A 13556-nucleotide genomic window follows, 5' to 3' on the forward strand; every position below is an offset into this window, starting at 1 on the left:
AAAGCAAGCTAGCTAGCCACACTAGGGAGCCACAGACGACTTTTTCTAAAAGTGTGGAGGCATTGATCTCTTTGAAGCCATTTAAACAAAGCACATGGTTTGAATTACTTTTAAATCTTAATGTTATATTTTGCAGTATGTGAATGCATCCTTCTTTGGATGGAAATAACCTAACACAGCAAGCAACCACATCTGTGACTAGTTATAACAAACTGGTTTCTAATGTGCTTCCATGTATGTATTGCATTAGACAACTGCTATTACTAACAGTGTACTAGCAAAGCTTACTATAATTCAAAGACAGACATCTTCAGAGAGCATACATGTAAAGACAGAATAAAAGTACCCTGTATTTAATTTCTGGAAATCACTGTTACATTGTTCACTTTCTGGGGATTCTACTAAAGACACTGAGTTATAAGAAATAATTTCTTTTATTTATTTATTTTTAATTCTGTGGATCATTATAAGAAAAAGGTCCCCTTACAGACCTATTCCAATTCCCTACTGCTTGGTTCTAAAAATACTGCATTTTGAAAGCCACAAAGAAAATTTCCCTTGACCATCAGCGTGCCATAGCACATAGTCTCAGAACCAGTCTTTTATGATCTTTTTAAAGAAATGTCTTGTAGATGACTACTGCAGCTGGTGAAACCTTTACATATATTACAAGTATATCACTTAAGGATTAGCCCCTTATGGAACAGGAAAATTTAACAAACACACACAGAAGATGAATATATTTTGAAAGAGTACAAGTTAACAAAAATATAAAAAGGATATATTTACAAGAAACTATTATTCTCAACAGGCTTTATGCCCTACTACCTCCAAACCCATCACTCCACTAACAGCTACCAGGGTGACCCCAAACAAGGTATAAAATAATTCTAAGGAAAAGCATTCATAATTCTGCTATTTTAAATAATTATTATTAAGAAAAAAGGTTTTATTGCATTTGATTTATTAAGCACACAAGAAAATGCCAAGACAGGAAAAATAATAAAGTTGAACCACTGGTAGCATACAGTCAAGTGGTAATATCCATGGAATAGACTGGCAGGAAAACAGTGATTCTGCTGGTGCCACATTTGCCTCAATACATATGGAAATACTGCTTTGTCAGCCATGAGTGGTAATGTCCCCTTCACATCAGCCTCTAAGATTCTAAGACAGTGGGCTTTTGTTTAATATAATTTTTTTTACGTGTCAGATTCTTCCACCCATGACTGATTTTGACATCAGTGGAATTACTCAAGGAAGGAGCACAGCATGGGTGGCAGAATCTATTTCCAATGCCTTGATTCAGAAAACGAAAAAGCACTTTGAAGACTAACAAAACAATTTACCAGGTGATGAGCTTTTGTGGGGCAGACCCATTTTTCCAGATCTGGAGAAGTGGGTCTGCCCCACTAAAGCTCATCACCTAATAAATTGTTTTGCTAGTCTTTAAAGTGCTACATGACTGCTGGTTTGTTTTATGAAGATACAGACTAACTCTCTGTGTTGATTCAAGTAGTACTTAAGCACTTTCCTACCTTGAAGTAATAGGATATATATAGGCATAAGTTTAAGTGTCTTGCTGAATAATGGCCTAAATAATTTAAGTATAAAAAGAACACCTGACACTCATTAGCTGTGTTGAGACATAACACCCTTTTTTAATTTACTTTTTTCCTCCTACAGTGTTTTCATGTTAGCAGTCCCAACTGCATCAGCATTTACTGATCTAATACTGCAAATTTGTTTTCAGAGCTTTTCCTCCATTCCCTAAGGCAGCAATGACTACAAAATCGAACCACTTGCCCTCTGTGCAAACACATGGAAACACTGCTAAATACAATCCATCACCCCAGTTAGCTATTCCAGCAAGTCTAGGAAAGTCACTTCATTGCACAGTTCTGGAGTATCATACTAACCTACTACTTTTCCACTATTTAAGAAAATAAGATCAGAATAAGAGGTGCTATAAACATAAAACTTTATAGGTAACTTCCAAATTGCATTATAGGCTCCTGCATATTCCACAGCAACATAATTTGTGGCAAGGTAAATCCAACTAGGCTATATAATTTAATCTTTCATTTTATAAAACAATAGGGCCTAGCCCTTTCTACTGTGAACCTTAGAATGTGAACTGTAATACCATTCTGAGCATGCAGCTAGATAGCAGCAATAGGTCTGAAAGATATGAAATTGCCAATTCATCTGCAAGGGAAATCAATGCTGAAGCCTATGGTCAATATGGTTCAACATTTTGTTCTGTTCATTTCAGCACAAAAAGCCAAGTACAACATCATAATAATTTCATTGCTGTTGGATACAATAGCGAACATTAGAGCAAGGGTACACACAGCTGCGTTCAAAACTGTTCTCCTGTACCACAAATATTTGTGAAGAATCTTAATATTTTCCCCCATCTTGAATCAAGATGAAAAGCCAAATCTTGAAAAATATTCACAAATCAAAAACCCCTAAACAAACTCCCCGCTCTCCCAGCCCCAAATCAACCAGAAAATCTGGTTTTAATTTCAATTTTCTTCAACTTTTTTCAGTCTGACTTAAATTTAGTAAAAAACAATTTCAAACCAGAATCTTTGATTTCAAAAATGATAAAACTAAACAGTTCAATGATTTTGAAATATTTTTCTTTGAATTGGGAAATTTGCCAAACCTAACCGTTTGCAATCAGCATTTTTCATCAATAAGAGACGTGAATACAAAAAAAATCCAAACAACTCTAATAGCTTGAATACTGGTTGCTATCAAAGGTTGTTGGAATTGGGTCTTGTATGAGTATGCTAAACCTGTTTGCCAAAAGTTAAGCTCGTGCCTCTATAAATCAGTCAACAAACTAAAAGAAGCCTCACTTTAGAGGTGCTGAGCACCTGCAACTCCCATTAACCTCAACTGCATTTCTGGGTGCTCAATACTTCTAAAAATCAAAAATCAGGCAATTTTCATTTAGTTGTTTAACTATGACTCCAGGAGCCTGGATTTAGACACTCAGGTTTTAAAATTCTGACCTAGGAATTCAAGCTTCTCCTTTCCCCTAAAAATATCAAGTCAGCTCCATTCTTGACATGAGGGAGCAGTGAAGAAATATAGTATATCACCTTGATGTCATAACTGTCCCATGACAAATTTACAATTTATTACATTAACCAGGAGAAAAGATGGGTGTGGTTATCATAAGCTTCTCTCTGTCATCAAGAGAAAACAGTTCAATAAAAGATCTTAAGTCTCCCACCTCGGCTCTTGAATATCCTGGGACTGAGAGGATTAGTGCACTACATACCAAATCCACCAAGCCATACAATCAGAAGAAACCAAAACAATGAAGATTTGATAACATCACCGAATTAAATATAACAAACAAAAACTATGTCCTGCAACAGTTACAGGTGTAACAGGACACATGCCATTCACCCAAACCTTACATCTATGAAAATCAGTTACAGAGAAAGCATCCTGCATTCGTTTCTACCTGCATGGTGTCTACGATGCAGGCTAAAACATGTTTCACTGCTCCACAAAGCACGTGAGGAAATTATGAGCCAAAAAGTTAAAATTCTGTACCAAATAATACACACAATATTTTAAAATTCTGTAAAATTCTGCAGATTTTGACAACAAATAAATGTGGGTCCAGCATGGCAGTGTGGAGCACAGACCATTGGCTGCAGTGAGGTGAGAGATCACCCCAAGTCCCCATCTTCTAAGGCTAGTTTTGCCAGCAGTCTCCTGGAACTGGGCTCAATCTCCTGGAGGCTTCTGAAGCTAACCTGTGAGATTGGTCACTACAAGTCTGGTTGATGGCACAGTGGGAGCGAAGACAGTCTCCCTGTCTGCCCTGGTAGTACTCTGCTCCCGGAAGCAGCTGACACATCCCTGTGCTGTATGAGGGTTGGGGGCCCAGAGGCTCCACACACTGCCCCCGCCACAAGCGCCGACTCCACAGATCCCATTTGCTGGGAACTGCACCCAAGTGGAGCTGCAGGGGCAGTGCCTGAGGCAGGGTCAGCATGACACCCCCAGCACTCCTGACTAGGGACTGCAGGAAGGAATGTGTCAGCCACTTACGGGAATCACACAGAGCCAGGGTAGGCAGGGAGCCTCTCTTACCCCTGCCGCACCAGTGACTGGGACTCAGAGATGCCCAAGGTAGAGTGCTACCTGACTGCCGCCCACACCCATCACCCTCTCCCTCACCCTCAACCCTGTGCCCCAGCCTTGAGCTTTCTGCATCTCCTCCTACACCCCAAACCTCTCACGCACCCTGCCTGCCTCAGCTCTAAGCCCCTCCTGCACTCAAACACCTTCCTAGAGCCTGCATCTCCTCTTGCATAGCTGCCCTGAGCCCCCTCCCACAGCTTACACCCACACAAATCTCAACCCCATCCCAGACTCAGTCCAGAGCCCCCTCCCATTCTCCAAACCCCTTGCCCCCAGCCCAGAGCCTGTATCCCCTCCAACACTCTGCCCCATCCCAGTTTAAGTAAATGAGGACGAGGGAGAGCATGCAGAGATGGAGCAAGACCTCATGGAAGGGGCAAGGAGCAGGGAACAGGTGCTTGGGTTTGTGTGATTAGAGAGCTGCCAACCCTACCAGTTACTCTGGCTCAGGTACCTGGCACCCAACCGTGACATAATGCAATGGCTGAGCCTGCCTCTGACACACCCTTGAGCGCTCCCTTTCTATCACCAGGTGTGAGTGGACAAGATCAGACCCACATGATCTAAGTGTGGAGGGCTTTAGTGCAGGGGGTCCCAAGGGTGGGGTGAGAGGATTCTGTGTGGGACAATCTGGGTGCAAGAGGCTCAGTGGCAGATCTGTATGCCCAGTGGCTCACTGGAGGGATCTGGGCACAGGGGCATTGGGATTCTGCAGGGGATCAGGCGGTAGTGGTTGGGGCTCAACGGGGTAGAAGGAGAGCTGGGGCATGGGCGCTGGTGGGAGTGGAGCTGGATGCGGTGGGGGACCAGGTGCAGCTGTCTAGGGTCCAGTGGGGTGGAGGGGGTCTGGTGTGGAGGCTCATGGGGGGTGGGTCTAAGTGTACAGCTTGTCAGGGTGAGAGTTTGTTGGCCCTGCTTAACAGGGGAGCCCCAGCTGCTGCCAAGGGAATGCTGCATGCCAGGCTCCCATTTTCCCTCTATGATTGCCCTACATCTTTTTCTTCCTCATCTCATCCCCTTCTCCCCATTCCACTCCCCTACTCTGCCCCCATTGACTTGTCCCTCATTTCCCTCACTTCCCCTGCTCCAGCCCCACTGCTGCACAGAAACAGGAAGGCTCCCAGCACACAGAAGGGGAGCAAGACTGGCACTAGAACCCGGGAACCACAGCTGAACTACAGTCAGTGGAGCCAAATGCAGCCTCCTTCAGTTGAGCAGCTCTGCACTTGCAGAAATGGGGAGAGCCAGCAGCAAGTAACCTCATTCACACTCCATGCCTGGCCTCTCTTTGGGGGGAGGCAATTCCCCCCCAAAAAACAGCCTATGGTCGTCATCTGTGCCAGCCTGCCTGCCTGCCTGAACAAACTCCCTCTCCTTCCCCCATGCAGCTTCCCTTTGCTTCCCTGCTGTTTTCTGTAGGGAAGCACAGGAATCTTGGGGGAGAAGAAGGGGTTTTCTGCAGGCATGCAGACCTGTGATGTCCCCAAGAGTATAATGTAAATTAAACCTCTTACTTCCATTTCCTGTAGATACCAAAAAAGCAACATATGCTCCAACTTCAAACTTGCACACTAATGCAAAACCTTAATGGTGACTTCATATGATTGTATGTAAATCAACAGACCAGCACATCCAGCTGTACCCCTCTCCTTGTATGGGGGAAATTACTTTGCTTTTGCACTACAGAAGCAATCCCTAGTGTAGACAAAAGATAGTGGTGTATAAAAGATTAGGGGCTTGTGTTCATAATTAACCCTAGACAAACATGCCAGTTCTCCCAGTCCCAACAGAATTAGATGGTACAGTGGTCCCCTAGGGTTGACTATGACCAGTAAGTATGACAATATCAATAGCCAGTGACTCAGCAAAGCTTATTTTCTAATAAGGTTGGAAAACCCAGTATTCAGCACATTTAGGGAAACTTTCATGTGATCCCTTAATACAAGTCCCCTAGTAATAGCGACCTCTGCAACTATGCAAGGTGCCATGTATTTAGCAAAAATAAAGCTGTGGCTGATCTTACATTATTACTTTTTTTAAGTTGTAGTCAGACTGAGAACCAGTTTAAAAACTGAACAGCATCCTGCAATGTACGAATCTGAGTACAGAAGATCCAAGCTTAGTTTCTTTCACTGGGCCAGCAGGGCCTATGTCCTTCATAGGGACAGTGCAGACAGTTCTTTGACTGGATGTGTATGCTGGACTTTTATTCTTTAGACTTTTCACCACTGTTGCCACTAGCTCAATTCCATCTGTGGTAGTAACACATAAATGTACATATATAGACTGTCCGATGGCACTTTAACCTCTGCGCCATTCAACTCTGCTCAGAGCAGGGTTAGATGGTACCATAGTTAAAGATTCTGTAGCCATCCTGGCTTGTCTACTTCTGTGCTCCCACCAGCAATATAATGGATTGGAAAATTTAAATCAAGAAGAAGTCTGGTGTAAAGAAGCAGAGAAAGAGAGCAACAGAAAGGCAAAACCACACATAAGCTGTGTCTACACTAGCCAAAAACTTCGAAATGGCCATTTCGAAGTTTACTAATGAAGCGCTGAAATACATATTCAGCGCCTCATTAGCAAGCGGGTGGCCACGGCACTTCGAAATTGACACGGCTCACTGCCGTGTGGCTCGTCCAGACGGGGCTCCTTTTCGTAAGCACCCCGGCTACTTTGAAGTCCCCTTATTCCTATCTGCTCATAGGAATAAGGGGATTTCAAAGTAGCTGTGGGTCTTTCGAAAAGCAGCCCCGTCTGGACGAGCCACACGGCAGTGAGCCACGTCAATTTCAAAGTGCCGCGGCCACCTGCATGCTAATGAGGCGGTGAATATGTATTTCAGCGCTTCATTAGTGAACTTTGAAATGGCCATTTGCATGGCCATTTCAAAGTTTTTGGCTAGTATAGACATAGCCATACAGCCTGACTTTCACCACTTTCTAGCAATCATTTCAGCTTTCTGAGGCCTGGCTTTGTGTGACTGGGATAAAAGCCAGATTTATAGAGAGGAGGAAAAAAAAGAATAATAAAGAATTAAACTGCAATAATCCTTCAAGTATCAGCTTTGGAGGAAAAATGACTAGGTTGCAAAGTTCTTCTTACCTGTGAGATCTCTGCTAGGTACATGCGTCGTTCATCATTAGCCTTATGGTAAGCCTGCATTTTAAAATGGGTAAGTGATTAAAATCAAACAAAACCATTAGCAAGTTTAATCCAAACAGAAGGCACAAATATATGTATCACCCCAAGACTTCATCATTTTGCATTTCAAAGAATCATTGCATTCTCTGCGTCATTGGTTTAGACCTTTCAGACAGCAACAGCTTCTAAAAAGGGATGGTGAGATGGATATGGCAGTAACAGACCTTTGCTTCTTGTTCCAGTCTAAGCTCATAATCCTTCAGTTGGTTCTGGAGACTTCTCTTTTCCTCTTCTAGTTGTTTAAGAAGTTGATTTAAGGAACCCTGCAATAGCATACAAAATAAAATCAATAGGTTACAAACATTCCTATTCTGAACAATGATAACAGACTGTTATCACAAGCTACATTCTAAGTTACAATCTTCATCACTCCCTTGTTGTTTTTCTAGCTCCTGCTGATTTAAGATCATATGCTGCTACCGGTTTCACCATCTTTAAATGAGACACATTTAGTTTTGGTTTTGCTACTCTCAGCAGTTGCACTTTGCTCACCTACATGGGACCCCACATGCAACCCTTAACCAGTAACCAAGGACTGGTCCCCAGGCTGCAATTCATCAGGTTGGAGATTCCAGGCTCCCACTGGACCTATACTTGGAAGCTACTTGACAAGGCAGCAATTGGCTTTGATTGGAGAATTACATGACCTATTAGAGGTAACTCTCAATGACCTAGCTCTAAAAGGGATAACTGTAGGATTAGTCTGACCTCTCTTGGATTATCTGGCATTCATGTTATTTTTTCACTCTATGCTACACTTTTCTCAGCTGGAATAAGGATTCTGACACAACTTCGTAGTCTAGTGGGCAGTGCTGTGGATTAGGATTCAGAAGACTAGGCTCCTGTTCCAAACTCTGTCACTGACCTTCTGTGTGAGCATGGGCAACTTACTTCATCACACTGCTCCATGCCTCCAAAGGGCCTGGAACTAGAGGTTCAGGGGGTGCTGCATCGTCCCCTAGCTTGAAGTGACTTCCATTATATACAAGATCTACAGTTTGGTTCAATGGCTTTCAGCAGCCCCACTACACAAATAGTTCCAGCACCCCTGGATGCCTGTTTCCCTAGGCATCCTTTGACTGTCTGGCCTATTTAGTCTGCAAACACTTCAGGGAAGGGATTGTTTTCTGCCTAGCCCATGGGATCCCAGTCCCTGCTGGGGCTTCTATTCACTAGCATAATACTAATCATTTTTCTCAGGCTGCACAGTACATGCTACAGATCTTCTCTGCCATTGTGATAGTGTACCCTCTTTGCAGCAGTTAGGTCTGAGGGTTTGAGAAGATCAGTATCTGAGCTCAGCCGTGCATGTAGAGAGAAGAATAGAAAGGGATAGGATCTGTGCAGTAAAGCCCCCATCACCTATAATTGATGCAACAACAGCTCAGTTTTCCACAAAGAATTCAGATGACCTTCTACCAGAAAGCTGGTTCCCAGTATGTGAAAATAGAGAGTCCATAGAGGGTCTCTGTAAAAAGCAGTGTTATAGACAACATATGGAAGTAATTTCCCCATAATTTTGGTCTGTCCAATCTTTGAATTATAGTCTCACAGCAGGCAAATGGTTTAGATTGACAAAGACTATCTTTTGGGTACAGTAATGTCAATAAAGCTGTGTCCTATTAAGCTTTCCCTGTGAATGATTTTCATTAGAGTCAAGAGTTTATAGTGGTTTGGCCAGTGAAGTGATATTAAAAGCTGCCACCATGATGAAATAACCCTTCCTGCTGATTTTTGAGAACAAATTGACAAGAGAGCCATGGCTTTCAAAAATGCGTCACCCATGGATGAGCTTTTATAACTTTAGTTTTCTATTATGACAGATATATTGAAAACATGAAAAGCCACTGTTTTTGCTTTTTTAAAATTAAACTTGGCAGTGAAACCAATTTAGCTGAAATTCTGTTGCATATTACAAGCTTCTCCCTATTATAGCATCTAGGACCCTACAGAGTCAATTTGGAGACAGAAAGAAAAGGACAGAATGAAGAGTTAATCTGACTAAATCCAACTGGTGCTATATTTTACTTCATTATTAGACCACAGAATTGAAGAATGAAGAGAAAGAAAAAAGCCTGAGCTCTTGTCAACTCTAGGGGCCCATCTACACTCGCCCACAACTTCGAAGGAGGCATGGTAATCAGGGTGAAGGGAGATTACTAAGGAAGTACTGCAGTGAATATGCAGCACTTCATTAGGCTAATTCTCCCCTGCAGCAACTTTGAAGAGTCAGACTTTGAAGTGCCAGCATGCCGTGTAGCTGTGGGCACTTTGAAGTGGCTGCAGTACTTCAAAGTGCCCTTACTCCCCAGGAGTACCCCAGTTGTTGTCCATCAATCTCAACAGGTCTTCTCCACATTGTCAGAGGTCTTCCTCTTTTGCATTTTCCTTGTGGGTTCCATGTGCAAGCTTGACAGACTATGCTGGCTGATGGTTTTCTGAGAACGAGGCCTAGAGCCACCTCCCTTTTATCTCTTGATTTGAACGTAAAGAGATTCTTTTCCTGCTCTGTTCCAAAGCTCCTCACTTGTGACACAGGCTTGCCATTTGCTATGAAGGGTGTACCCCAGGCATCTGTTTATGGCATGTAAAACAGACTTCTATGAGAAACAATGAAGTGTTGTGAACCAGGAAGGAAAGAAGGATATCTTGATTTTGATGGGTGATATCAATGCAAAAATTGGAAGCACAACTACAGGCGGAGAACAGACCATGGGAAAAAAAGGGCTCAGTAACATGAATGAAAACGGAGAGCACTTCAGTGACTTTTGTTCCTTCAGTGGTTTGGTGATAGTGTTTTTCCACACAAAAGGATCCTTAAGGTCACTTGAGTTTCACTGGACCATCAGTCAGAAAGCCAGATTGATCACATCCATATCAAGTATCAGAGGGGTAGCTGTGTTAGTCTGTATCTGCAAAAACAACACAAAGTCCTGTGGTATCTTATAGACTAAGATTTTTTTGGAGCATAAGCTTTCGTGGGCAAAGACCTGGTTCATCAGAGTGTCTATATCAGCAGTTCTTTCAGAAAATCAATGCAGGATGTCTGTGCTAGAAAAAGGGCAGACGTAGGTTCAGACCACCAACTGGTCACGATGAAACTCAAGTTTAAGCTCAAGAGGTACATCACAAAAGTGACCAAGCTGGAACTGAGATTCAACACAGAGCACCTGAAGGGTTTCGAGACAAGAGCAGGTTTCCAAGTGGAGCTGTCCAACAGATATGCGCATCTCACAAACATTATCCTGGAAGATGCTACCATGGAACAAATTTGGGAAGACACAAAAACAGCCTGGAAAGAGACATGCTACAGGACTGCTTTTTCTTAATTCAACAGATATCGCAGGACCCTTTCCTCACATCCCCTGATATGACAGACAAAACCAAATAACATGCCCTATGCTGACCTTCCCACCAGCAAACTCAGTATAGGTTCATGTCAAGTGAGCCCAGTCAGTTACCATCACGGTAAGAAGATTCTCCTGGAGCGTCTCCCCAGGAGCCACAAAATAAAGACCAGGGATTCTGTCATCTCTGGTGTTCTGCTGAAGTACAAACTATCATCCCCTTCAAACTTCTGTAGACAGCTAACCTTGCATTTTTAGCTTTTTCAAGAACAAATCTGGCTCTTTGAACAAACAGAAAATCCTCTGAAAGTCCACGCAGTTTCAGTTTTGGGTTCCCTACTCTGGCACTCTGAGTGCAGAAGGTGGGGGCTCTCAAGAGACCTCAAGAATACCTTGCCTCTATAGGCTTCTGCTTAAAAACTTCCAAATGTCACAGATTCCCTGACCTGGGAAGGTAGCTGCCTGCACACAGGTGAGAAAACCCCTTTTTAAAGCCCAGGATGACACACTTGGCATATTTCCCTATTGGGTAACCCCAACCTCTTAACCCCCGCTTACAAGAGCATTTGAAAACAAAGAGAAAAAACTGCAATCTCTGATAGCTGACCTCTCAGTCTTAGGCACGTATATACATAGAACCTCCTCTGTGATACAGGAACCCAAATCATAGTCTTAAAAAATGATTTTATTAACAAAACAAAGATAACATGCTTGGTAAGTATAGTTCATTGGTAGGTGTTACAGAGCAACTAAAAAGGTAGATTAAAACACAGGGAATTACTTCCCTAGGATTTTAATTTGAACATTACAGTGTACAGGGTGTTACATCAGCTAGCCTGAGAAGTCCTGCACCAAAACCAAAATTAAAAAAATAATTAAATAAACCTGACTATGTCTGACTAAACATTTCCTTTCTACTCACATATCTGTTATTCCAAGATTGCTCTTGAGGCATAGATATTACTGAAAACTCCAACCTGGTTCCAGACTTAATCCATCAGCTCTCCTCTGGCCACACAAAGGACTCACCCAGCAGCTAACTTCCTCAATTCAATTCCCCCTCTCACCCCAACAGCCCTCACCACCCATTTGCTCACCAGGCTGCTTGCCGACACAGGACCCACTATCACTAGATTCAACTCTTTACAGGCAACTTACTTAAATGAAAACTGGGGTGTCTTAGAAAAAAGGGTGGTAGCCCTCCCATCTATCACAGGTGCCAAAACAGATCGCTGTTGTCAGTGAATTATAAAATCTGACCCCTGCTCCCATAATTCCTTTACGTAGTCCTAATGCCTTGCACAATTTTCCACAAAGTATCATTTCAAGATCTTGTGGAATGAGTAGTTCAGACAGCAGTGCATCTGGTGCAGAACACTGTACCCAAACCAGAGAGGTAAGTGTTGACACACTGCACTGTTATTTGCAACAGTTCAGTTCCCAGCTGTAAACATTGCAAAATTAAGGTTTGATGAGGACATAATGTGAGCATTTTCTTACTTTTGGGCACTCTACTCTGGATTCTTGTAACGTGTGTTCTGAAGAGACTGGACTCGTCTGCATGGTCATAAATTGTTGTCAATACTGGCTCAACCTAATTTGCTAAAAATCATTTTCAAAAATGTTTCTACTTCCTAGTATAAATCTAGCTTGGTCCAATACCTCTTGTAGTACCCTATTTCCTAGGTTTTCTACAAGAAAAATAGGCTAGGAAAAATGTTCTATAATATATCTGAAGGATTTATATGATCACCATCACCATAGCATCTGAGCACCTTGCAATCGCTAATTTATGTATCTTCATAATACTTCTGTGAGATAGAGGATTACTATTATCCCCTTCTGCAGAGAACCAGAGATGCAAAGTGACTTGCTCAAGCCCACACAGAAAGTCTATGGAGAAGAAGCAACTTGAATCCAAGTCCTAGGCTAGCACTCCAACAACTAGATTTTCCTTCTTGCACAAAATGGAACTATTTGCTAGGCCTAGCACTTATGTGCCCTGTACACAATAAGCATTGAATGAGGCAAGTTTTGCTGCAGAGCTCTTCTTGAGCACATACTTTGGATATTAAATGAGGCAGGGAACGGATATTGAGTACCCATGTTTACTGATATGCAAGACTTCTCTAGACATTGGAAGAGATGAAACAATGTTTCAGAAAATGGTCTTGAGAAAATTTAAACCAGTGAAACTTTCAAGGTATTCCAACAGCTCTCTCTGCTAGGACAGATCATAAGTTACCTTCAACACCTCTGTTGCACCTAGCCACAGGTATAGCTGCATAAAATCAGAATCTAGGCAAGCTGAATCCAGTCAAACCCCTTGAGGGAGAGGGGTGGGAGAAAGGGGTTCACCATCAATTAATCTCTCTGGCTGCGTCTACACTATGAGATAAATTCAAATTTAAGGCAGTTAGCTTGATATTACCAGGTGACTGTCTTCACTGCAAATGCCATTAGCTCAATTTAGGGAGACTAATCTTGAGATTATAATATCACAGTTACCTGACGGGTATAGCATCAAGCTCGAATTGAGAAGTTCGATTAAAGACCAGTGTAGAAGCACCATATCCTAACACCAAATTCATTAGCCTCCATAGGTGTCCCCTATCTATCCCACAAAGCTGTGTGTGCCACACCTGGCTCCCAGCTCCCCGCTAATAGCAGGAGCTGGGAAACTGACCAGGCTGCTGCACTCCTGTGGCAGAGGCCAGACACCCCGCCGCGGGGCTGCTCGAGCCGCACGCAGGGCCAGACACCCACCCTGCAGGCACCCCCAGCCAGTGGGTTCCAGCAGCTTTTCCACTGGGACCGGTGAGTGACAGA

General features: G+C 42.9%; 1 protein-coding gene across 4 annotated transcripts in view; it reads right to left on the reverse strand.

Moving 5' to 3' along the window:
- Positions 1 to 13556, reverse strand: part of CCDC169 (coiled-coil domain containing 169) — an 86582-nt gene that overhangs the window by 38352 nt on the left and 34674 nt on the right. For all 4 annotated transcript variants that reach the window (XR_012644353.1, XR_012644351.1, XM_074986664.1 and 1 more), the window contains 2 exons: positions 7545 to 7643; positions 7282 to 7335 (listed from right to left, as the gene is read on the reverse strand). Coding sequence is in view for 1 of the 4 variants with exons in the window: in XM_074986664.1 (XP_074842765.1) it covers positions 7282 to 7335; positions 7545 to 7643 (153 nt within the window). In the remaining 3 variants the exon portion in view is untranslated. Of the gene's footprint in view, positions 1 to 7281; positions 7336 to 7544; positions 7644 to 13556 lie in introns of those variants that run through there.

This window comes from Carettochelys insculpta, chromosome 1, assembly GCF_033958435.1.
Source record: "Carettochelys insculpta isolate YL-2023 chromosome 1, ASM3395843v1, whole genome shotgun sequence".
Classification (NCBI taxonomy): domain Eukaryota; kingdom Metazoa; phylum Chordata; order Testudines; family Carettochelyidae; genus Carettochelys; species Carettochelys insculpta.